Below are 24,598 nucleotides of genomic sequence, written 5' to 3' on the forward strand. Positions count from 1 at the left end.
AAATAATATAATTAAATAATTATTATATAAATTAATATTTTGTTATTAATAAAAATATATAATATTTTAATTAAATAATTATTATCAAAACAACATTTCAAATTATTGTTATAAAGATAATATTTTATTATTAATAAATATATATAATATTATATATTAAATGTGAGAGAAGGGAAAAAATGTAAAAAAAAAAAGGTACTTTCATAGAAAAATCGCAGTCAAAGTGCGTGTGACCTAAATTTTGTACGGAGGAATTTTTTTTAACTTTATTTTATATCACAAGGGGGTATTTGATATTTTAATTTTCATAGGAATTTTTTTTAACATTCCTTCACAGGTGGCCTCTGAATTTTTCCCCTTTATTTAATGGAAATAGAGTCCTTTTGTCTGATTACAACCATGAAATGGGAAAGGTGAAATTTTTAGACAAAGAAAGACACCCTAAGCAAAGTCAGCAAGGGGGTTCAACTCATAAATAAGTATGTCCATTAAGTAAAAATTCTAACCCAAATCAAATAACAGAGGGGGGGGGGGGGGGGGGGGGGGGAAGGAGCGGAACAGGAAATTTACTGGATGCAATTGCAATTCAACTACCGAAAACTCTTGGAGCAGCCGGAGTAGGAAGTCCCCGACTGAACATATTATGGGAGGCTTTACGAATAAAACCCGCATTATTCAATTAAATCGAATATCCAGATCGCTATAAAGGTCCAGACTTAGCCTTACTGTTTGTGTTTTTATTTTCAGTTTCCAATGAAAAATATGTGTTTTCGGTTTTATATAAATTTTTTTGTGCAATGAAAATATACTTAAATTAATGAGAGTGTGTTTTATATTGAACTTTCGTGTCAAATCGTTATATTTTCAATAAAAATATCTATAAAAGAATATATTTTCATTTTCATTATTGTTTCAAACTGAAAAAGAAAACACAGACAAATAATCTTGCATGACACGATTTTATTGCACACGACCCACTAGAATGTTGGATAAATGTTCTATTACAATCTCACTTCTTGATACGGGACAAATAATCTAGCATGGCACATGGAAAATTCTAATTCAAATCGGGTTCGACCTAATTTGAACCAATCATATGGTAAGTATAATATACTTGTCGTGTGATTGATGTACCGTTCAAAAAAAATGATAAATTACATATCAATTGTAATGCACTTGCATTGTGATTGGTTTAGTTTGGCTAAACCTGATCCGAATAAGAATTTTTCCTTGGGGTATCAAGTTTGGACGAAAACTTAAAATGACAATATTAATCTTAAATTAAATGGCTAAACCATATAGTTCAGACTATTTTAAAAAATGTCAGGTCCACCAAATCTTATGTCAGATTATTTTATCACTACATAAATTAATATAATATACCATAAAATTTTGTTTTATTTTGTTTAATTTTAGTCATGCATTAATGAATAATACCGTAATTCCATCCTTGAATGTAAAAATGAGCTAAGAGTTCAATTTGCAGTTGGTCTCGTTGAATCTATGAGATTGTCCTATAATTTTAGGTCAGTATACTTATTGTATGATTGGTATAGTTCATATAAAATAATCAATTACTTAACTAGTATGATACATTTGCTTTGTAATTGGTTTGATTCGATCAAAACCTGGTCCAAGTAACAAAACTCTTTAAAAGCTATTTTTCTAAAAATATCTTTTAAGTTCTAAAAATAAGATGTTAGGAGCTTATAATTTTTTTTTATAAAAAAAAGTAATGAGTTGCTAGCTTATTTATAATATTTTAATAAATTCCGTCAAAATTAATTACAAATTATTTTCGTTACCAAGATCTTCTGAGCTCCAAAACGATCTTATTTACATAATTTTTTTTTAGTATGTCGAATATCTATCATATAAAATAAATATTTTATCTAAATATATTAAATTACTTATACGACTTAATAATAAAAAATAAACGGCAAAAAATTAATAGGGTACAATGCTTGCATGTAGAAAGTGCTAAATGGTACTTGGCAATCCCGCTTTTAATCACAAACAGAAAGGCGGATGAATTAGATTTGGTGGAATCAAACTACTTATAAAATAAGTGTATCAGACTTATTATGTAATTAATTATTTTTTTTAAACTGTCACCTATCACACGACAAGTGTATCATAAAGTAAGTGTATTCCACCATACAATTACGATTATTATAAAAGTTTTCAAATTTGCATGAACAAAACTTCTCCCATAGTTTTTTTAAATAAACTAATATACGTTAAATTAAATCAAAAGTACAATGAAATGAATTTTTTTTAAATAAATTGAAAAATATAATATTTAAATAAACTATTTAACATATAAATTTCTTAACATTGTACTCTATTTAACATATAAATTTTTTAAATAAACTATTTAACATATAAATTTCTTAACATTGTACTCTATTTAACATATAAATTTTTTAAATAAACTAAATAATATAATGTTTGTACGTTAAATCAAATCAAAAGTACAATGAAATGAAAATTTAAAATCTCCGTGAGCAAAACTTCTCCCATAAGCTTCCGTGCCAGCACTCCGTACAACAGTGATCAGAACTTCTTTCATAAGCTTCAGTGCCAGAGCTCTGTACACCTCCCCGCCTCCTGTTTTTAGTTTCAAATTCCTGGGTAAATTCCCACTTTCACTTCCCTCTGAAAACCCAAAAATTCCAGAAAAAGTTTGGTAATCACAAGTTCCATTGACTAGAATCAGAAAGGAAGACCAAAGATGGATGGCTCTCCTCATCAAGAAGCTCCACTACCACATTCTATTGAGAAAACCATTCAGAAAATCTGCAAAGATCAGTCCCAGCCTCCCATCAGCTCCTACGCCCGGAAACTGCTTGCTGATATTGGTGAGAAGGCTGCCTCGGACCTGCTCGCCAGGATTTCAAATCAGCGGATTACCAAATCTTTCTCTGGTTACATTATCACACTGGTGAAAAAATACCACCCTGCTGTTGTTCCCAGCTCGCCTAGTAAAAGGTCGCTGTCACCTTCCTCTAGCTCTCCCCGCAACACTTCTCTGAAAAAGAGTATGGAAATTCTCATAATTTGGCGGTTTCTTTTTTCAATTTTCTGCCTCTGTATTTGCTGTTTACTATGTCTGTAGTATTTGGCGTGGTGGGGTGCTGTCTTTTTTGAAGTTATTCTCTTTCCATGCTATTTTGGGTTTGTGGTGGTGTTTGGTACTGTTTAAGGTTGTTCTTGATGTTCTAGGAGAAAATGCAGACTTCTTTTCTTCTTCTGCTGTGAAATTTTTGCATGTCATTTTGAATAACTATTCGATGGCTCTGTTTGGTAGTGTTATATGGCTCTGAATTCTGAGTTTTATATAGAAACCCCTTTGTTTTGACATGATAAACTTTCATATCAACCACCATCTTACAATGTTGGTCTTATGATTAAATTGTACTGGGATGGTTGCTTAAATCATGGGTATATTAAGCGTCACAAAATCATGATCTGCTCTTTGAGTAATTACCTCTTGACAGAGGCGGCTAAAGGAGCAGACTAAGAACCCAAATACAAGGGGACAAGTTGATCGCAACGTAATTTATAAGAGCTTGACTAGCACTGCCCCTCAAATGAACACACAATTGAACTTCACCCCCAGAATAAGAAAATGCCCTTCACCTGTGTGAATTTTTCCTCGTGTTCCAGAAGGAATGTCTCTCGGATTTTCTCATGTCTTTTTCATCACATGACTTTTTTCTGTGAAATTGTGTCTGTTGTAGCAGTTTTTCCCAAGAGTTGTGACCCCTCTTTTTCTTGTGATCTGTGTGGTTCATGCCATCTTATGGATGATTCTTTAAACTTGTTTTCATTTTGAAAATCCATTTCTGGTAAGAAAATAATTATTGCCAAAAGTAAATTTAGAATGGAAAAATTTTGATGAGGCATGTTCAGTTGTAAAAATATACACTTGTTTCCTTCAATGTTACATATACTTCTCCTCTTCAATAGCCATTTTCAGCTCTACATTATAATTTCTCGGTTCTACTGAAAACAACTCCATAATCAGTTTGACTAGTCTGGTGAGTCTTTTACTCATTATATAAACAAAATTATTCAAACCACGATAATGGATCTCTGTAAATTGAGTTCTTTGTAGTGCGTGAGAGTTTCCTCTAAGTTTTCTTCTTCTGTTCTTCTCTAGAATGGTAAGCACTAGTTTCCTACAACTTTTTTGTTGCATGGTTATATGATATTTCTTTCATGGATTATTAATGAATCTGAATTCTCCAATGTCAAATATAAAATGAGAATAATCCTTGGAGTGCTGCATCACAGGCCCTCTACAAATCGGTCGCTTGCTATCATTTGAAGATGACGTTCAAGAAACGAGAGGGCCTATATTTGAACACCAGACATCAACTGCTGTTGAACTTAAAAATAGTGAACTTAGAGGGATGACAAAATCTAATACAATCAGCCAGCAATTAAGAATTCTGAGCAAACTTGAATACAGGAAACTATTCTTGGTACTAAGCTACACTGGCAGGTTAGTTGTACTCATCTCTTTTATAGTGTTAGGTGTATTTATTGTACTGCTCTGAAATTAAAGTAATATGATTCATTGTCTAGGCACAAGTTGGAAAATGTTATGACTGTAGATGGTGCCAATGACATATTTCAAAAGAAGGATTTGCCAATGTCTATTTTTGAAACTGCAATTTGGAACACCTATGGAAACAAATATTGCAACAAGTCGGATCGTAGTGAGGTCAGATATACATCTCAAGAATTCCCCTTTTGTTGTGGATGTCCAAATACACTCATTTGTTGAGCTCCAAATTGTCCAAAGTTCCTCTAAATTAATTTATGAGTTTTAGTATTTGAAGATGAAGATATCATGCACCTTTACCTTTCACTCTAAATATAATATTTACTTATGTACAAAAGTTAACCAATGTAGAAAGAGAGCATTGAACACGCAAAAAATGGACATAAGTTATGGACCAATGGATTACTTTTTCTTCTCAACGCAAAAGAAAATTATACTGAATATTTTTACTTAAACTTGTTATGGTCCTTTACTCATATATATATTTTATTTAATGATGTGTAAGATATGATGAGGATATCTAGTGCCCCCAAGTTTGCATAAGCTCTTCTCATGTATGTATTAACTTTTTCAGATGTTTTCCTGCAGTATTTAGATTGGGATTTTGGGAAAACCCACCTTTACTACTGTTATGTTCATGAAGATGGAAGTTATCACTTCAAGGTACAGGTCCACCTAAATGTATTTTCATGTAATCACATTTTATGATTTTCTTTTTACTCCTTGTTGACTCAATGAATGATGGGAGTTTCAACATTTTTAAATTATCAAAACTGATTTATAGAGTTCCATATAAGAATAGCTTTCAACTTATATAGCTTTGTAAGAGTGCAGGGATTTTGGCGTGACTTCTCCATTACTTGCATGGTTTTTTATATATTTTAATGGGAATACAAATCTGCTGATTGCCGTCATTGCAACAAAATTTCCTTAAATGTAGGGCCCATGTCTGAGTAGTACGAGAACACACTTACAAAGGTCGTTAGGTGATGATAACATCCTGATTGTGAAGTTCTTAGAGGACGACATGTATGGCGTGAATATTGTTGAGGAAGGAATCCTTGTTGGTTTGAGGCGCTTCCGATTTTTGGGTAATTCCTTTAAATGTTTTCATTGACTGTTTCACATTTTCTGTCACCTGTCCTTGTCTTTCTCATGAGCTAAACGTCTTCAACCTCATTATATGGGATAATATAAAGTCAAGTAATGCCCAAACTCTTGCAAAAGGAATTTCATTAATTTTTCGGACATTGTTTTCTGTCTTGTCACTTGTTAGTTATTACTCTTTTATCTCCAAACGGACCAAACCGACTCTATGTTGATATTTTCAAGCTCTTGTGTTTGCCATAAGTTAGATTAGCAAGTTTGTGAAGTAACCTGTCTGCACACTCTCACAAATACCATTAACATCAAAGTTCCAGTATCTTTGAATAATTGGCACTCTTATCATTTACAGTAGTTATATGCTCAAAGAGCACCAAGTCGTAGAGCTCCCTGGAGCCTTGGCACATGGTGCAGTAGGCATCTTTTGAAGTGAGGCACATTATTGCGTCCTCTTGATCATATATTTTAAAGGTTATTAGGTTTCAACAATATTCTTCAACTCGAGAAACTTCGTAGACAGAATTCTTTTGGTTTTTTTTTGTTGCTCCACCCTCTGTTCTCTATGTATATATGTGTCATCTGAATGAGCTTTAAGTACCCCTTTATATAGGTGTCAAAAGAGGAAAAGTTATGATGTATTTGAACAACTTTGGTATTATCTCTTTATAATTTAATTTAAAGAAATAAATACATCAAATATTTGACATGACATGACTGGTCAATTTGACGTTCTCTTTAAGATTTGTATTTTCTAAAGAGATAAGTATCAAATTATTTGTCTTGACTTGATTGGAACGTACATGCATTTGTTCCACGTTGGGTTGTTTGATTAGTTCAAATCTTTGACTGAAAAGCATGATTTGATTGGATGAAACACTTCAATTTTGACATTTGTCGGTCATTGATTTGATGACAAAATATATATTAAAATATTAATTAATGTACTATTTACACTTGTAATTAATTCAATGCATTCCAAAATATAAAAAAAAGAAATATAATTGATAATTAATATATTATTTTACACTTGTCATTATTCAATCGAGCGTGAAATTTTGCTTGTCTAAAAGAGCAGAGATTATTAATTATGGAACCCATTTTGTTCCTTATTTTGTATTCGTTTTGGTTATAGATTGGATATACCATTTGTACTGCCTAGTGGGAAAATTGTTCTTAGAAGTAGACATTGAACTAGAGTGGAAAATATAGAGAATCAAATGTCAAAAATATCTTTGGGACTTCCACCATGAATCCATATGTGTTTTCCCCAGCATATTTCCCATATGTTCATGCCTGAATAAAGTTTGTCGAGGATATTAAGAGCCCGTTTGGTTGTGTTTTCAATGAGATTTTTTTCACTTTTCACTATTTGGGTAGTTGGGATTTTGTTTGGTCAAGCCATTTTCATTGAGAATGCATTCCTATTTTAATTCTCAATTTCTTGAAATTATAGGTCACATGGGTTTGTCATACTTGTCTTACCTTGTCAGCATGTCTTTTCTTGTTTCAAATCAATTAAAATTATTTCAAATGGCAAGACTCATTTTGATTATTTTATAATTTCACATATTCAATCAATTTGGTCATCTGTCACATCAAAAATACATATACCTATATTCAACATTCTCACACCTATATACCTATATTTGGAAAGAACTAATCCAAACATATTCTCAATTTTCACACAAAAACCAATAAAGCATTTTTACACATTTTTAATTGTTGAAAACTGAAAATAAAAATGAAAACACAACCAAACGGGCTCTAAAGTATCACATAATTCACATGTTTGCTGCTCTATGAAGGAGTACAGGGGACGATAAGTTGTACTTTGTAACCTATTTCCATATCATTGCAGAAGTCTTCAAGTGATCCCATACCATAAAGATTTCCACTATTCCTTGTTCACTTCCTAATCAGCAAATTTGGCCAATCTACCTCAACTCGCCTCTTGCATCCGAGGGACATGCAGTCCAACAAGATTGGTCCATGTCTATTGGACTTTACACACTTACATGGAAACGATTAGGTTGGAGCACATAATACAACCAAAATATACCTCTATTATCAGACATGATGAGAAAAGAATATCACTTTCTATTTTAGTTTTGTGATCTGAATAGTTTGCTTTTTAATGTTTAACTTCTGGAATATAGTCATATGCTCTCTCACTCCAAACAACGTTATTGTGTTTTGCTGCATGCTTTGAACACTCTGGTTTGGGTGATAGCGTAGGAGTTTGCTTCTTTTAGTAAGAATGTTAGTCAATATCCACTGTAATTGTTGTTCAGTCTTCAAAGATGAGCGAAAAGGACGGAAGAAAAACCAAATAGAGAACGAAAAGGCCTATTCTTGTGCTGTTAAGTGCCTCTTTGTTCGAATTGATTCTGTTGATCCTGTTGAAGATAATAATTATATATTGTCCGGGAAAAGTGTCGGTGAAGTGAGGCGCCTTTTTATGCATGTGCACACTGTCTTGACCATGGAGAAATATATGGCCAGGTTTATTCTGTTATTATTTTCCCCTTTCGTGTTAATATCTTTCTGAGATCCTCTTATGAAACATGGAGTTTCTTGCTTTTGGTGCCCTCAGATTTTCCCTGATCCTGTCAAAGACAATAAAGCTTCAAGTTGACTTTGGTGCTATTACAGTTGAAACGATTCAAGATATACCTTTCAGAGTAATTACTTTTTATTTCTTCCATTTTGTTTTGTATTCATTTCAATGTATATGTGTGTGTGTGCATGTGCTTGTTTTTCATTTCAATTAAAGACTCGCATTTATCTTTCTTGTTCCATAATTTTAGGATGATTCTGGTTCTCTTATCTGCGATGAAGATGGGAAGCCTCTTTTACATACGGATGGAACAGGATACATTTCAGAGGACTTGGCAATGAAGTGTCCAAAAGAGTTTTCTGCAGCGAAGTATATTACAGACAATAGTTTTGAGGTTAAGATTTTGACTTTCATGTTTAGTAGGAATTAGTTGATCATATAAATAGAAAAAGAAATATATGTGTCTGAAGAGTGTATTAGAAAGCCATTTTATCAATCACTGTCTGGCGTGCGCTGATATTTATTGCTTTAGTATGTTATTTGGATTTTGAAGTTCATAGCCTAATTGTTTACAGCTTGAACTTGATGAGTTTTCCTCTTTTGGATTCTTAGGTCATATGATCTATTATTGAACTATTTCTCTGAAGCATGCATGATAAATAGAATGTCACCATCCTTCCTAATTTTGCAGTATCATAGAAAGCTACTTTTGGCTTTACTTCAACTTTCTAAGCAGAGCTCCAAAAAACCTTGATATTTTATTATCTTTCTACTCTAGTTTTGGTTAATGGGAAAATTATATGCTCACTGTATGTTCTCATACTCTTTGGTTCCCTTGCGAATTGTGGTCATTTTCTCATTATTTGCTTTGGATGCATAGAATTATAGCTAGGACATAGTTCTTGATCTTGATGAAGCTGCATTAAGCCCATATCACAATGAACTCAATGGAATTGAAAACTCCTCAATTTTACCAAATTCCGAAAGCTGTTCATGCTGGAGTTGGGGCTATTTGAACAATTTTCTCATTTGTTGAACTCTATTATATATATTGTAGACTCTGTTTAAATGCTTCTGGAACTTCATTAATTCATATATTCTCTTAACTCATTTCCTTTTGCAACTTTAGACATACCACGAGTTTGTCGACATTGACGATGCTTCCTGTCAGACAAGGCTAGCAAAATCAAGAAATAAGGAAGCGGTAAAGTTTTAAGTTTGAATAGTTTTTTCTTTTTCTTTCATTAGCAAAGTTCCAGAATCTTCTCTCTCCATTATTTCTGAATTCTTAGCTAGATGTCTGCTTTTTATCCATTCTTTCAGCCTTTATTGATGCAATGCCGTTTGTTTTACAATGGTTGTGCTGTTAAGGGAACTCTGCTTGTCAATAAAAAGGTATGTGATATATTTATTGCACATCTTTGCTGTTCTGAAAATTTTATTGTTGAAGATACAAATTTATTGCTGGCTTCGGCTAGAATGCAGCAAAATCAGTCATATAATGGACAGAAGATTAGTATTAAGTAACCACCAAAACACAAACTTCTAGTAATTGGAGCTATAATCATGACTCAACCTTCCTTTATATTAAACTGGCTCTTTGTTATCAGAACTGCATAGATACTCATGATCAGCTGCTATAAAATCAATATAATCTTTGCACATATCAAGCAATCAATGGTGATATCTTGCAATCTGCTGTAAAACCAGCAGGGAATGCATCACAATTGGTAACATAAACATATTTTCGCCATCTAGAAGGAATGGTATAAGATTCAGATGCAAAGTTTTGGCTCCCCATCCCCTTAATATTCGCAACTTAAAAAAAGTGAAATTAGGAACGAAAAATATACTCAGAATTAAGAAATGATGGCCATGAAAATTGATTTTCTTTATCTAGAGTAAAACTTCCACGATTTTCTTTGTGCAAAATTTTCTTGATTTGGTATCATCACACAATTGTCGGTCTCTCTTATTATTTCTCAGTTGTTTATTTCGCAACATTATTATTCCCTAAGTAATTTGAGTTTGATGATTACCCAGCTTTGTTAAGTAAAATAGCTTTGTTGTTTGGTGAGAGCTATACACTATGTTTGTTTTCATTTTCAAGTCATCACCGAGATGAGTTAAAACATATCTAATGTTTGCCATCACACAGAAACACCTTATCTGGATGTTTTTAACTGTTTTAGCATAAATACATATATATATATATGTATACACACACATATACATAAATATATATAAAAAGGACATGATTTGATAATGATTTGACAATGAACAGTAATTTTTGTCTCCTAAAACACAACATTAAACATACAATATTTATTTTAAATTATCTCCAAAAATAAATCCAAACATACATACTATCTCTAAACCATACTTATTTATTTTTGTTTTTCTCTTTCTATCTCCACAAAACACAAAAGAACATTCGGAAAATAAATCCAAACACTATGATAGCTTTTTGTTTCTTGTCCTTCTTGGTGATGCAACATGTAATACCCGACTACTGCAGCTTAAACTAGGAGAAATTCAGATTCGACCCTCTATGATTAAAGTTGAGAGAGACTGTACAGCGCCAGTGCAAGGGAATTTTAACTCGCTGGAGATTGTTGCTATTAGGTATTTACCTCCGGATAATCCATTTTTTCCTTTCCCCCTTGCATTCCTTGTCTTCCTGCAGCGTTTTCTTTTATGGATATGTGTATGCCTGTCTTTTTCTTCTTTCTCTTTTATTTCCTTCAACAGTAAAGCTTGTCATCTTTTCTGTTGTAAAATTCACAACAAAATGCGCTTGAGTGTCACAAAGTTGCTAAAGCTTCATCTGAATTGTTTGATGGATATATTACTGAATTGGGGTTTCATGCATTTGAAAATTGTGTGAGAGGTTCGTCTTCACACTAGCCTTTTGATCTTTCAACATAAAAGGGAGGTTGTAAATTTTCCATTTCAAGTCTAAAAAACAAAAAAGAAAAACACATTTTTGTGGCACTTACTCACCACATTGAAGTTACTTAATAAATTAATTAGAGGATCTCTATAACTCATTGCTTTCTTATTTTCTAGCAAAGTATTCGGTAAGCATAAATTTTTATTGAAATAACACTCTATGCGTACAGATTGTTCTCTGATATGCAAGCTTTTTATATTGATATATATGTATATCATATATTTCTCATTAGGTCTTCCCAGTTATTCAAGTTTGATTTTGCTTTGATTAGTACTTGCTGACTTTTGATACTCATCTTCAGTCATAAACCTGGCCGAACTTTCCTATCAAAAACTTTGATTTCTCTCTTGAACTATGGTGGAGTTCCTCAACAAGTCTTCCTAGAATTGCTGACAAATGCTCTGGAAGACACTCAAAAAGTCTACTCCAATAGGCATGCAGCTCTAAGAGGTAATTTTACAAGAGCAAGTGCATGTCTTTTTGTGTTTCAAACACCAGTCCCCCCCTTCTTTTCCACCCTTTTTGGATTGACTAGTAAGGTGCATGCACATTACATGTGGACAATTAACATTTATTTTACTTTTTATTAATATCTTTAAGAGATAATAATAAAAATTATAAACGTATTACAAATTTTGAATTGTTTTGAAAAATATAATTAAGAATAATTATTTGTTAAGAGCTAATATAAAAATTATTATGTCTTATAAGGGATAATTTCATTTTTCTTACCCAACATATACCCTTTTTCAATTTTAGTCCTCCAGGTTTTCAAGTTACCAGACTTGGTACCCAAAGTTTTTAATTTTTATCCCTGAGTACCCTCCGTTAAGTTGACCATTAAAATAAACGGTCAACCCAATTTAGGAGGAAAAATTAGGTGAGATTGGGGGAAATTATTTAAAAAATGCAGGAAAAAGAAAAAATTAAGAAAATGGAGTTTTCTGAAAATGTTTAGAAAAGTAAGTAATCATCGCGGTGCCACAATTTATATTTTTTTAAAAAAAAATTTGTATGCCATCGCGGTCAGTGACCGCATTGACAAAGTTTATTAAAAAAAAAAATTTTTTTTTAAGCCACCGCGATCACTGCTGCTTTTATTTATAAAAAAAAATATTTAATTTGTGAATTCCAATTACAATTAATATTTGTGAATTGGGCCAATTTGGCTCAATTTCACAAATTATATATTTTTTATTTTTTAATAAATTAATTATATTTAATTATTTTTAAAATTATATTAATTTTTAAAATACAACGAAACATACAAATAATAATGTACATTTTTCAATTCTAAAATAAAAAAATACAATGAATCATACTCATAAGTTTGCGACAGTGTTGGAATCCTTCGATTGAAACTCGAGGCCATAATTCAAAATTTAGAAAAAAATGCAAGTAATTCTTGTGATACTATATCTGTATAAATTATTATCTTATAAAAAAAATTGGCAATTTATTATTTTTTTTATTTTTTAGAATACAATAATTTATAAAATAATTTATTTTATATTTAAAATAAATTATTTTTTGAATATAAAATAAATTACTTTATTATATTCAAAATAGCAATTTATCTCTTTGTATTTTTTAAAATAAAATAATTTATTTTTTAAATATAAAATATTTTTTTTAAATACAAAATAAATTACTTTATTTATTATTGTATTTTAAAAAATAAATAACAGTAAATTGCTAATTTTTTATATAAGATAATTTATAGTATCACAAGAATTACTTGTATTTTTTTCTAAATTTTGAATTCTGACCTCAAGTTTCAATCGAAGGATTACAACACTGTCGCAAACTTATTAGTATGGTTCATTGTATTTTATTTAGAATTGTATAGAAAAATATACACTATTACATTTGTATGTTTCATTATATTTTAAAAATTAATTAAATATAATTAATTTATTAAAAAAATAATAAATTTGTGAATTGGGCCAAATTGGCCCAATTCACAAATATTAATTGTAATTGGAATTCACAATGTGAATTGCAATTCACAAATATATATATTTTTTTATATAAATAAAAGCAACCACCGCGGTCAGCTTAAAAATTTATTTTTTTTAAAAAAACTTTGTCACCGCGGTCACTCATACAAATTTTTTTTTAAAAAAATATAAATTGTGGCACCGCGGTGCCACTTACTTTTCTAAATATTTTCAGAAAATCCCATTTTCTTAATTTTTTTTTTCCTGCATTTTTAGAATAATTTTCCCAAGATCTTGTCTATATAAGGGCATGTTTGGCTACCATTTTATTCAACACACAAAAAATTTCAGTTTTAATTTTAATTTTATAATTATGGACAATGTAAAAAAAAACTAACTTAATTGTATAAAAAATACTAATTCAAATAGTTATGGAAGTACCAATTCAAATATTTCCTCCCAATTCAAATCATTATGGAAATAAAAATGCATGCTAAATGCAGAGTAATAGAAATAATCGCCTAGCAATAATTCAAGAAAACTAGCAGAGTCTAGTATTCAATTCCCATTAGCATTGTTAGCGAAAAATAAATAGAGAAAAATTGAATAAGCCACTTAAAGGGTGTCAATGTACTTTTGAGTCAAATAAAATTGCATATCCATACTTTGATATACTATACAGTTGGTTGTGTACAAAATAAAAATTACATTTCAATTATTATTTTTGGCGAAGAGAATTTTGTTTATAAATTTATTAAAACCTTTTATTTCACTAGTCACAAAAGAAGCAAAAAAAAAAAAAAAAAAAATATTTGTTAAAATAATTAAAAGAAAAGTATGAAAAATCATAGCATCAAGAGTATGATAATATTTGCGTTGTGGCCAAGCAAAATGAAAAAAGAAAAAAAAAGTGCTTTTTCCAGTAAAATTGGTATGTTTTGATAGAAATTGGATTAAATATGTATTCTCTTTCAATTATTATCCTTAATTATGAAATTGAAATTAAAAAGAATTAAAATAAATTTTTTTGTGTGTGTTGAATAAACTGGAAGCCAAACATGGCCTTACATAGACAAATTCCTGCCTTATTTTTTCTTCAAAATTAGGTTGACCGTTCGTTTTAACAGTCAACTTAATGGAGGGTACTCAGACAGATGAAAACTAAAAACTTTGAAACCTGGGTACTAAAATGGAAAAAGAGGTATACTTTGGGTACGAAAAGTGAAATAATTCCCGTCTTATAATAACTATAACTATTAAGATTTTGTTATAAAATGTTCATAATGAATATATAATTTCATTTTATTGATTTGTTCATTTTATTTCTTATTCTTTTTTGTATATCATGAAGTCAACCATTTTCGTGCAATTATTGAGCAATATAATTCTAACTTTGATTTTTCCACGAAAAGTACCAAGAAAAATAGATTTTTGACAGTGCAGGTTGTAATAAATTATATATATTTTGTTATCACATTTATTATCTCTTTTTTTGGTCACTAATATATAGGGTGTTCTTCTCTTTGTAGCTAAATTCATGTTATAGTTAACATGTTTGAAGTCAATTTGATAACTTTATAGATCAAGTTTAAAGCACTAATATTCCCTTAATTTCAACATTATAGTGCTTTTCATTAAAATAAGTAAGAAAATTTGTCTTCTACTCAACTTTATTTCAATTTTTTACGATCAAATTAAACTATTTTTTACATATATTCTTAATTTATCCTTAATTTAATCAAACTATAGATTCTTTTACGATCGAATTAAACTATTTTTTACATTTCGTTAGTAACAATTCTTCTATTATACATTCTCATTATCTTAAAATCCAAATAAAAGATCTAATCTATTAAGCTATTAGGAAAGATGTAAATAATCATTCATTTGAACCTAACCCAAGTAGAATTATCTTACTATTATTTTCGAAATTTCAATTATTCTTTTTTTTTTTCAGTTCAATAAATCTTGGAGAAGCGTACTAGAATTTTGCTTAACAAAAAATTGCTCCTTACTATCACAATTACAATTGGTAGATTTGATATTGTTTTAAACACAGTTTTAATTTTACAACAATGACATCGTTTCATATTGTAGTTCTTACTATGCATTTTCTTATAACCATATCTTATATAACTTTTTATAGATTTCTTTAACAATTAAAAAAACTAAAACTAAATTTGCAAATCAAAGCACAAATCAACTCAATACAAAAAAGATTTAAGAAAAAAATTCGAAATGATATAAATTTTGAAACGCTAATCCATTTGCCTCAATTTTCATTCCTTTTTAAGATTTTTTATTATCTCTCCAGATGTCAAGGCTCAAAAACTTTTATTAACATTAATTATTTTCTTCATCTTTAATTAAAAAATTGAAAAATCAATTTTTTAAATAATATATATAAATAATTTTGGTATTTTTTCAATTTTATCCAAAAATACATGTACCAAAATATCAATTTTATCTAATAATACATGTACCAAACAAAAAAAACATAAATTTTCTATTAGGCATTTCATCAAACACCTTCAAAATGAAGTGAACTGAACCGAACCGAATGTTCGGTTCGGCGGTTTTAAAAATGGAAAATTGAACCGGTTTCGGTTTAAAAAAAAATGAAAAATCGGTTTTTTTAAATGATATATATAAATAATTTTGGTATTTTTGAATAAAAACCGAAATCGGTTTTTTAAATGATGTATATAAATAATTTTCGTATTTTTTCAATTTTATTCAAAAATACATTTGCCAAAATATCAATTTTTATCTTATAATTGATGTACCAAAAAAATATATATATATATTGGGCATTTCTCAAACACTTTCAAAGCAAAATTTGTAAGTCAAATTTTTTGAATTTCTTCTACTTACAAAGAAAGAAAAATTACCTGAGAACAAAGAAGAAGAGGAAAGAAGTCACTGGTGGCTGCTGTCGTCGTCTGTGTTTTCTTTTCTCACTTTTCATTCTTTTCTTTTTCTTTTACTTATCTTTATTTTGTATTATATTAATATTAATATATATAATATAATATATAATAATATATTTTAATATAATATAAATAATAAAAAATTTTCGTTTTTCCGGTTCGGTTCGGTCACCGATTGGTGACCAAAAAAATGGAACCGAAAAACCGATTTAAAAAAAAGAAAAAAATAAAAAACCAAACTGAATTTTTCGGTTCGAACCGGAAATTCGATTCGATCGATTTAATCAAACTTTGAACACCCCTAGAAATTGTAACACGTGTTTACGATAATTAATATACTGTATTAATTTTGTTATTAATAATCTATTCGAACAATTCAACGTGTCCTTTTCACAGGCTTTAGCTTACTAATTATCAATTAGTTACTTTGTTTATAAGAAAATTAGTTTATTTGACTTTCGAATAACCTTGAACAAATTTATGATAACTACATAAATATTGCGAAATAAAAGAAAATGAAGAAATGGAATATTGTTAGTCATTTAAATTTTAATAGGTGCCAATAGATTATTCTTAGGTCTCTATTAATAACTTATTAAATGATCTAAGTAATAGATATTTTTATGATTCTTGTTACAATCTCATTAATAATTGAATTAATAAAATTATAATGTGTAATACAAAATTTTAATCCACCTATTTAACAATTCATACTTTCTGTAATGGCATAACTATGTTTTCTATGGTTGCATGTCCATTTTTATTTATTATTTGTCTTTTTATGGAAAATAGGTATATGTGGTGATGCTTCAGGAGTGGCTCTTATACCTTAATGTATTTTCTTACAATGAGCAATTTCTATCTTATACTATTGAAAATATTGAATATTTTACACTAACATTTTGCTTCTACAATATCATAGATGAATAAAAATCATATAACATTCAGTAATCACACCCTAGATGTTTAAGTTATTTACTAGATGTCTTTCAAAATGTTTGTTTTACATGATAATTTATTTATTTGATTTTCATGTGTCGTTATCTGATTTTAAAATGACAAATGATTTAACTAATTATCATTTATATTTGTTTGGAAATTATGCTAGAAAATTTCTAGTTATTTGGATTATACCTTAAAGGTATGTTAATCTAATATGTAAATTATATTATTTTGGAAATTATGCTAGAAAATTTCTAGTTATTTGGATTATACCTTAAGAGTATTTTAATCTAATATGTGAATTATATTATGAATATATAAAAAACAAGTATCATGTGACAGTAATTACTAGGAGTAAATATGAATAATATGAAAAGTAACTAATAAGAGTAAATAAATTTAATGTGAAAGTAATTAATAAGAATAAATAAATGTAATGTGAAAGTGATTAGTAGAAATTAATAACTATACTATTTTACATTTTTATAGGGTGAATGGCAATTTATCCCCCTATGATATTGAAAATAAGCACATTACCCCTTTATGAAAAAATTATAGCAATTTACCCCCCTATACTTTTTAAAATGAAGCAATTTACCTCCTTATATAGGGAGGTAAATTGCTTTATTTTAAAAATCATAGGGGGGTAAATTGTGGTATTTTAAAAAATATAAGGAGGTGAATTGCTATTTGTTTTTTCATAAAGGGGCAATTTGCTTATTTGCGATATCACAAGGGGGTTGCTTGCATTTTTCCCCATTTTTATACCTAGCAATAATATTACATGGTTAATTTAATCGAATAAAAAAATGATAGAAACTTTTAAGCGTATGTATACTTTTATAGATATATAGATATATGAGTTACTTTTTGTTCTTATTTCCTAGAGATTTCTTGACTAACTGACGTGAATTTACGTCACTCTTACTCCTACACCCTTAGTGGGTCGTGTTTCTTCATAGTATATTAACTTCTTGAGGTCTCATTTACATTATCAATTGAACTATAATTATTTTTAGAATGTGTTTCTTGCAGTTGCCTCCAATCATGACGGGTTAGACTTCGGTTATCTTGCACAATTAATGATTTCATGTGGGATACCTCTCAATGAACCATATCTCAATCATTGTCTCTGCAATCTGAAAAAAGATGAAAGAGCTAAACTTAGAAAAGGGAAGGTTCCGGTTGGTGAGAGCTTTTACTTGATGGGGACAGCTGACCCAACTGGTGTATTAGAGTATGATCAAGTCTGTGTTGTCCTGTAAGTAAACAAAGTCCTTCAATCCCACTTTCTTCTCGACCTCTCTGATATATTTTCCATGTTATGCTTTATGTATGTTGAACTTTTTAAGTCAAACTTCAGAGTTTGTATTTTGTTCTACCTTGCTGGAAAACTTTATTCTCGTTCTTGTAGGTATATAGATAGCCTTCCCTAGTGACCGACAACATTCTCCTACAAAACCCCTATCCCTAGTATAGATCATCTTTTTTCACAAAGTATAAACACTTCCATTTTCTCCCCCGTATAATCACATGCTTCACTTACAAGCACGAGTTTCTTGCCTATTAGTTCAAAAAAACTTTGCTGATTTCTATCTCCTTTGCGAATTCTTTTTGAAGTATGTGAGAACTTTATTTCAGATCCTGTAATTTCAGTTACATTCTCTTTTTGGGTGAATTTTCACCAAGATATTAGCCAGTTTTATTTTCTTAAGAAAAGAATTTGACAAGTTCGCCAAAATAAATAAATAAATAAATAAAATTAAAGAAACTGTGACCTGCTTATAAGTTTTGGTAATTATGCAGAGACAATGGTCAAATTTCGGGGAAGGTATTGGTGTACCGGAATCCTGGATTGCACTTCGGGGATATTCATGTTATGGAGGCCATATATGTTCAGCAATTGGAAGATTATATTGGAGATTCCAAATATGGCATATTTTTCTCTACAAAGGGAGGTAGGTCTGCGCCTTATGAAATGGCAACCGGAGATTTTGATGGAGACATGTATTGGGTTTCAAGACATCATGAGGTTAGTAGTATCCATCTATTTTTCTTTTTTCCGCTGTCTAGTAGAATCACACATTAGCTACTATATGTCAACTATATATTGAAGATTCTGCTGCTTATATGTGATCATGCTAGAGTTTTTTCTCTATGCTTTTAGACCATAGGAAAATCCCACCTAAAATATTATCTACTCTAGAACCTTAGGGTTAAGGTCCAATTGATCAATTAGCATTGTGTAGCTGTTGGGTTTGTGCAACATGAGTTGAGTACAATCTATAATCCACTAATGGGCATGTGGGCATGTATTGTTAGTTAACAGCACACATGCTAGAAAGGTTGAATTGGTTATCCTTGACAACATCAACTACCACGCTGCAATGCAGGGGAAATAGCACTTTTAGTCCCATTAGACAAAAAAGTGAATGAGGAACAAAAGTGCTAATTTTTGTAAGTTACGGGACTCAAACTGCTAATCTCATAATGAATGAGACCAAAAGTGAAACGAGCCTAACTTATGGGACAAAAAATGTTATTTCCCCCTGCACTACACAACCCTTTTAGGATACACCACCCCTTTGTGGCTTAGGTTGCTAATAAGATTAGAAGTCGGGAATTTGGATATTTTCATATTTAGAAGCTACTATTCTCCTGAAAAAATTAGGATGTGGAAATTGATTCGTGAATTCTATAGTCCATTTTGAAGTTATGGACAGTGTTAGGAAGGTGGCCAACTGATTTGATATAGCAGTTGGGACTTGTGTCAAGCTTCTGTTGCATGTCCTTTTGTTGGAAAAGAGATTTGTCATACATAAGTTGTTGAAGCTACATTCCCTGAAGTGGATGAAACGTGAAGGTTTAGGAATCAGCAACACTTGTAACACTATGGATGATGAAGTGGAATGACTTCACAAATCCTCATATGCCAGTTCAACAGTAGGAATCTCCATAGTCAGTAATAATGGAATTTAATATCAGGAACAGCAAAACGCTATATATTTTTATTAGCCAGTGATATACGCAAGCGTTGTGCATATTTCAAGTGTTTTTTTATTTTCTTTTAGTTATTGAGAATAAAATATCTTTTGTAAGTTATTCAAGGTAAATTACGTTAACTGCCCTAAAATTCGATATAATTAAAAATATATGGTCGTTGTTTGAGAAATTATCGATACCCATTCATAATAATATCCGTCCAACAGTCGTACCAATCTTAGGGTTTCATTCAAAAAATTTTGTATTGAATTGCCCAAAGTGTCCTTTTAGACCATGAGTTATGAATTTACATTTTTTTTAAAAAAAAAATCATATATATTTTTTATAATAACATTTGTTCAACATCAAATTTTACATATTTTTTTTATATTAGTGCACGTTGAACATCAAATTTTTTTATATTTTGTCCATTTTGTTTAGGAAAACCAAAATTCTAGCAAGGGTAAAGTTACAAAATTATGTTGCATATCAAGAGGGTATCGGTAATTGTAAAGTTGTGTACGTCAAGAGAGCTCGATGTAAATTTATCCTATTTTTTAAAACATTCTTTTGATATATGAGTAGGGGGCGGAAGGGGAGATTTATGTTTTTGAAAATTACACCTTTCATCTACAAAATATGACATTTCCAATTTGATCACTTCCCCATATTTCAGTTGTTGAAGAATTTTAAAGCAAGTGAACCGTGGGCTCGTGTCTACTCAACAAAAGAATCAAATAGCAAAAATCCAAAAGAGCTTTCATCTGAGGAGTTGGAACGTGAACTATTTCGACTGTTTCTTCAAGCTAGGAAGCCAAGGTATGTTGTTTTGCAAACTGAGGTTTGTTACGAGTGATGGATTGTAGTTCTAATTCTAACTTTCTAATATTTTGAGAATATTGGTTTCTACTCTGTATATCCATTTTTCAGTGAATTCCACCTGATTCATGTCATTTTTCGTAAAAGCAAGTTCCACTCTCTATGTGACGAGACAGTTTAGGTCCACTGCCTATATAATGTCTATGTTGGTATAGATGCAAATCAAAACCTGCATCATTTCTGGATGGTGCATTTCATTGCTCAAATTGGTTTCAACTGTTGTAAGTATGCCATTTTGAATAATAGTAATAATACTTGATCAGTTTTCTGTTCATTCTCCCCTTTCTGGTTACTGGTCTGTATATTTACTAATCGTTGTTGGTTCCATGTATGAACTTTCTCCAACATTGGCTGTTTTTAATGTCATTTTGATGGACTTCTCCTCTTCCAGCTTTGAAATGTCGACAGCTGCTGATAGCTGGCTTGCATTTATGGATCGACTATTGACATTAGGGGATGATCGCACCTTTGAAAAGGACTGTCTAAGGGAAAAGATGATTCACCTGATTGACATCTACTATGATGCATTAGATGCACCTAAAAGTGGGAAAAGGGTAAAGTAAAAATTATTTTGCGAGTACTCTTTATATTTTCTTAAATTTCCGAAACACAAAAATTCCAAATCGTGTGGCAGCAGTCCCTGTCTCCCTGAGATGTTGGAGGCTTTTCAGACAATTTAGCTTCATTTATATCTTGCTATCATTAGATACTGCAAAACCCAGCGAACAACTGTTGTTTGAAAAGAGTAAGCGTCGCTGGTGTTACTAAGGCTTGGGAAGCTCCTGTTTTCGACATGCTACTAAGTATTGTTGGCTATTCGGGCATGCCAAACCAACAGGCGATTATAATTTGAATGGGGCTATTACCAGAAAGTTAAAATTCAATTTTTTAAGTTCCCATATACATGATGTGAATACTACAATTAAACAACTTGTTTACAAATGCAGTTCTTGTGAAACAGGTCAACTTACCGAAGGAGCTGAGACCAGAGATGTATCCTCATCACATGGAAAGGGGGCCTGAATATAGCTACCATTCAATGTCTATCTTGGGTCGAATTTATGATATGATTGAGGAATTCAAAGATGAGGTGGTGCCTAAGAAAGGTAAATATACCTTATGCATCGATCAATAAAACTGACTAGTTGATTGAACGCGTTTTCCTGAATGATATACACGGCTAAGAAACAAGAACACTCCGTTGTTTCTCTTTTTTCTGCAGAAATATGGAAATTACCATGTTTTGATATTCCGATACCTGAAACATACATTCAGAAGTGGAGAATTAACTACGAAAACTACCGCAGAGAAATGGCCAAAGCCTTGAACTCTAACTACGAATCAAAGAAAGATGCAGCGAATGACGTGATCAAGAAAAACAAGGAGGTAACTTAACTTTCTATCGGAAAAAGAAAGAGCGCAACTCTCAGCCCAAATGATTCTTCTAACAAGGTTAAAAATAAGTGCAGTTTTTGTATGATGCTCCCGACATGGAAGAGAGTAGCAAGGATACGACGGTGATCTACAAAGAGGCCCTCGCTATATATCACGTAACATATGACTACGCAAAAAGTATGGATGATATTGGGAAATGCAGTTTTGCATGGAAGGTAGGAGGGTCTGCCCTCTGCAACCTGTATGCCTGGAAAACAGCTGGTCCTAAGGAGAAGCCGCTGACAATTTTGCCTTCTGTTATCCGTGAGGTGTTGAACTAGCAGCAGCATACATAAGATCAATCTGTTTATATAGGAACTAGACCTGTGCTTGTGTAGAAATGGCTTCTTGATTTATGATGTATGTCGTAGTTGAATTTGCTTTATTAAATAGAAGTTATATTAAGGATGAGGAGGTTAATCTAAATTATATGTAAACATACAGAAATATCTTTATTTCTCTTTACTGTAATTCTATCTCATAAGCCTGTAAGAGTATTTTCATCAGCGTATATTAACTATAACCGTACATAGTAAAGTTGGTTCATTCGGATTTGTAATAATCTCTTAAGTTCACTTCTTCGCGTACCTAAATTTTAGTTTTTATTTCAGTTTGAGACCATTTTCCGGTACATGACTCAGTGGGTGTTTGCAAAAGCTTAATTTAAGTACTTATTAGCTTAATTTAAGTACTAGAAAGGAGTTTGTAATGGCTGCTTCTGTTTTTTAATCACTAAAATTAAGCTGTGAAAAAAGCTAGAATCTCAAAGAAGCATCTACCCAGCTTTTCCAGCTTCCAGGCGCTGCTGTAAATATTTCAAAATTGTTTTGAAAGGAAAAAGACATTATCCGCCAAACATTTTGTATCCTTGCATCAAGGAGCCCATTTGTTTATTTGTATTATCAGAAGGAGTTGTTTGTAATTTTTACTTTATATATATAGATATGAGTACACATATACATATATAAAGGTTTTAAACAAATGTGTGTCGATGTGTACATATATACATACATGCTTGGTTGTCTGTTTGCATGTAACTTGAGAATTAAGGGAGTTTACCAACTTGGGGATTTATGTGAAGTGAAGAAGACAGAATAATTAGACAAGTTGTGTTGCTGGTGTTGGTGTCCCGAGAGTTGCACGCCCAGACCGTATTACACAACACAACCCTGTTCTATAATGTAGAATTTCTATGTGCATAGAATGTATTTCCTTTCAAATCACGAAAATTATTTTTTTCATTCTTTAATTTTACCTCCTATGAGTTTTAATTTTATTAATATGTCTTTTATTTATTTAATCTTGTAAATTACAAAAATGATAAAAAATAGTCTTTTGGTCATCGAAATTTTAATTTTTGACCGAAAAGGTGACATGATAACTGAGTTGAACAATTTTTGGGAGATTTTAATCCTGTGTGGCGTTGAGTATGAGTTGGAATACATGTTGGACATGTTTTAAAAGGGATAAAAATTAATAAATTTTAAATTATATTATATATATAATTATAATATGTAAAAATTATATTAATATTTAAAAGAAAAATTAAGTTCTCATCCCAACCCCCCTCTGGCGACCGACCTTCTTCCCCAATCCCCCAACATTCACGCATAGGAGGCGACGACGCCAGTCGCCCAGAGGTGGAGTCCGTTGCCCTCCGTTGCGGTGGTGACAGCGATCGCCCAAACAAATAGATTTGGGCGAGGAGGGCGTGCCGCACTCCTCTGCAGTGGTGGTGGATCGCAATTTTTTTTTAAAAAATAAATATTAATTAAATGAATTAAAAGCAATTAAAAAATTAAGAAAAAGTTAAGTTTTAACGAAAATTAATTTTTTTTAAAAGTTAATGAAAATTTATTTATTTATTTTTTAATTTATAAATATAGTTAATATTATATATAATAAATATAATAATTATTAAAGTATATTTAATTTGTATATTCTAATTTTAATTTAAATTATAAAAAAATAAATTTTACAAACATTTTTTGGAATTTTGGTATTCAAATAATGAGCAGTCATCATTGATGGCTATGTGTTATCACACATGGCTGTACACGTATCTAAATTATCAAGTGTATAAATTATCGAAAATTCAACAAATTGCTTGCCATGCTGCAATTTTCGGCTTATTTTCAAAATCTCGCTAGAAAATCCTAATTCGGACTATTGACATCATTTTTATAATTTACAGGACTAAAAAAATAAAAAGCATACTTATAGGACTAAAACTAATAAGGAGTAAAATTAAAGAACGAAAAAAACAAACTTTCCTCCAAATCATGTTTTTTATTAAAAATTCTT

The 24,598-nt window shown here is 30.7% G+C and overlaps 1 protein-coding gene across 2 annotated transcripts; it reads left to right on the forward strand.

Moving 5' to 3' along the window:
- On the forward strand, positions 2,539-22,869 carry LOC105173547 (probable RNA-dependent RNA polymerase 5). Of its 2 annotated transcripts, none has more exons than XM_011095330.2 (19): positions 2,539-3,041; positions 4,300-4,510; positions 4,594-4,732; positions 5,162-5,236; positions 5,514-5,664; positions 7,969-8,179; positions 8,271-8,358; positions 8,485-8,628; positions 9,364-9,438; positions 9,558-9,629; positions 10,753-10,859; positions 11,489-11,637; positions 18,035-18,260; positions 18,806-19,031; positions 20,658-20,800; positions 21,252-21,414; positions 21,822-21,966; positions 22,083-22,246; positions 22,330-22,869. In XM_011095330.2, exons 1-19 carry the CDS (start codon positions 2,735-2,737, stop codon positions 22,573-22,575), a joined length of 3,042 nt encoding a protein of 1,013 aa, XP_011093632.1. In that variant the 5' UTR covers positions 2,539-2,734; the 3' UTR covers positions 22,576-22,869. The 2 variants fall into 2 exon arrangements, with proteins under 2 accessions (XP_011093632.1, XP_020553693.1); XM_020698034.1 differs by having other exon boundaries at positions 2,854-2,991.

Source organism: Sesamum indicum, linkage group LG11 (assembly GCF_000512975.1).
Source record: "Sesamum indicum cultivar Zhongzhi No. 13 linkage group LG11, S_indicum_v1.0, whole genome shotgun sequence".
In the NCBI taxonomy this organism is placed as follows: domain Eukaryota; kingdom Viridiplantae; phylum Streptophyta; class Magnoliopsida; order Lamiales; family Pedaliaceae; genus Sesamum; species Sesamum indicum.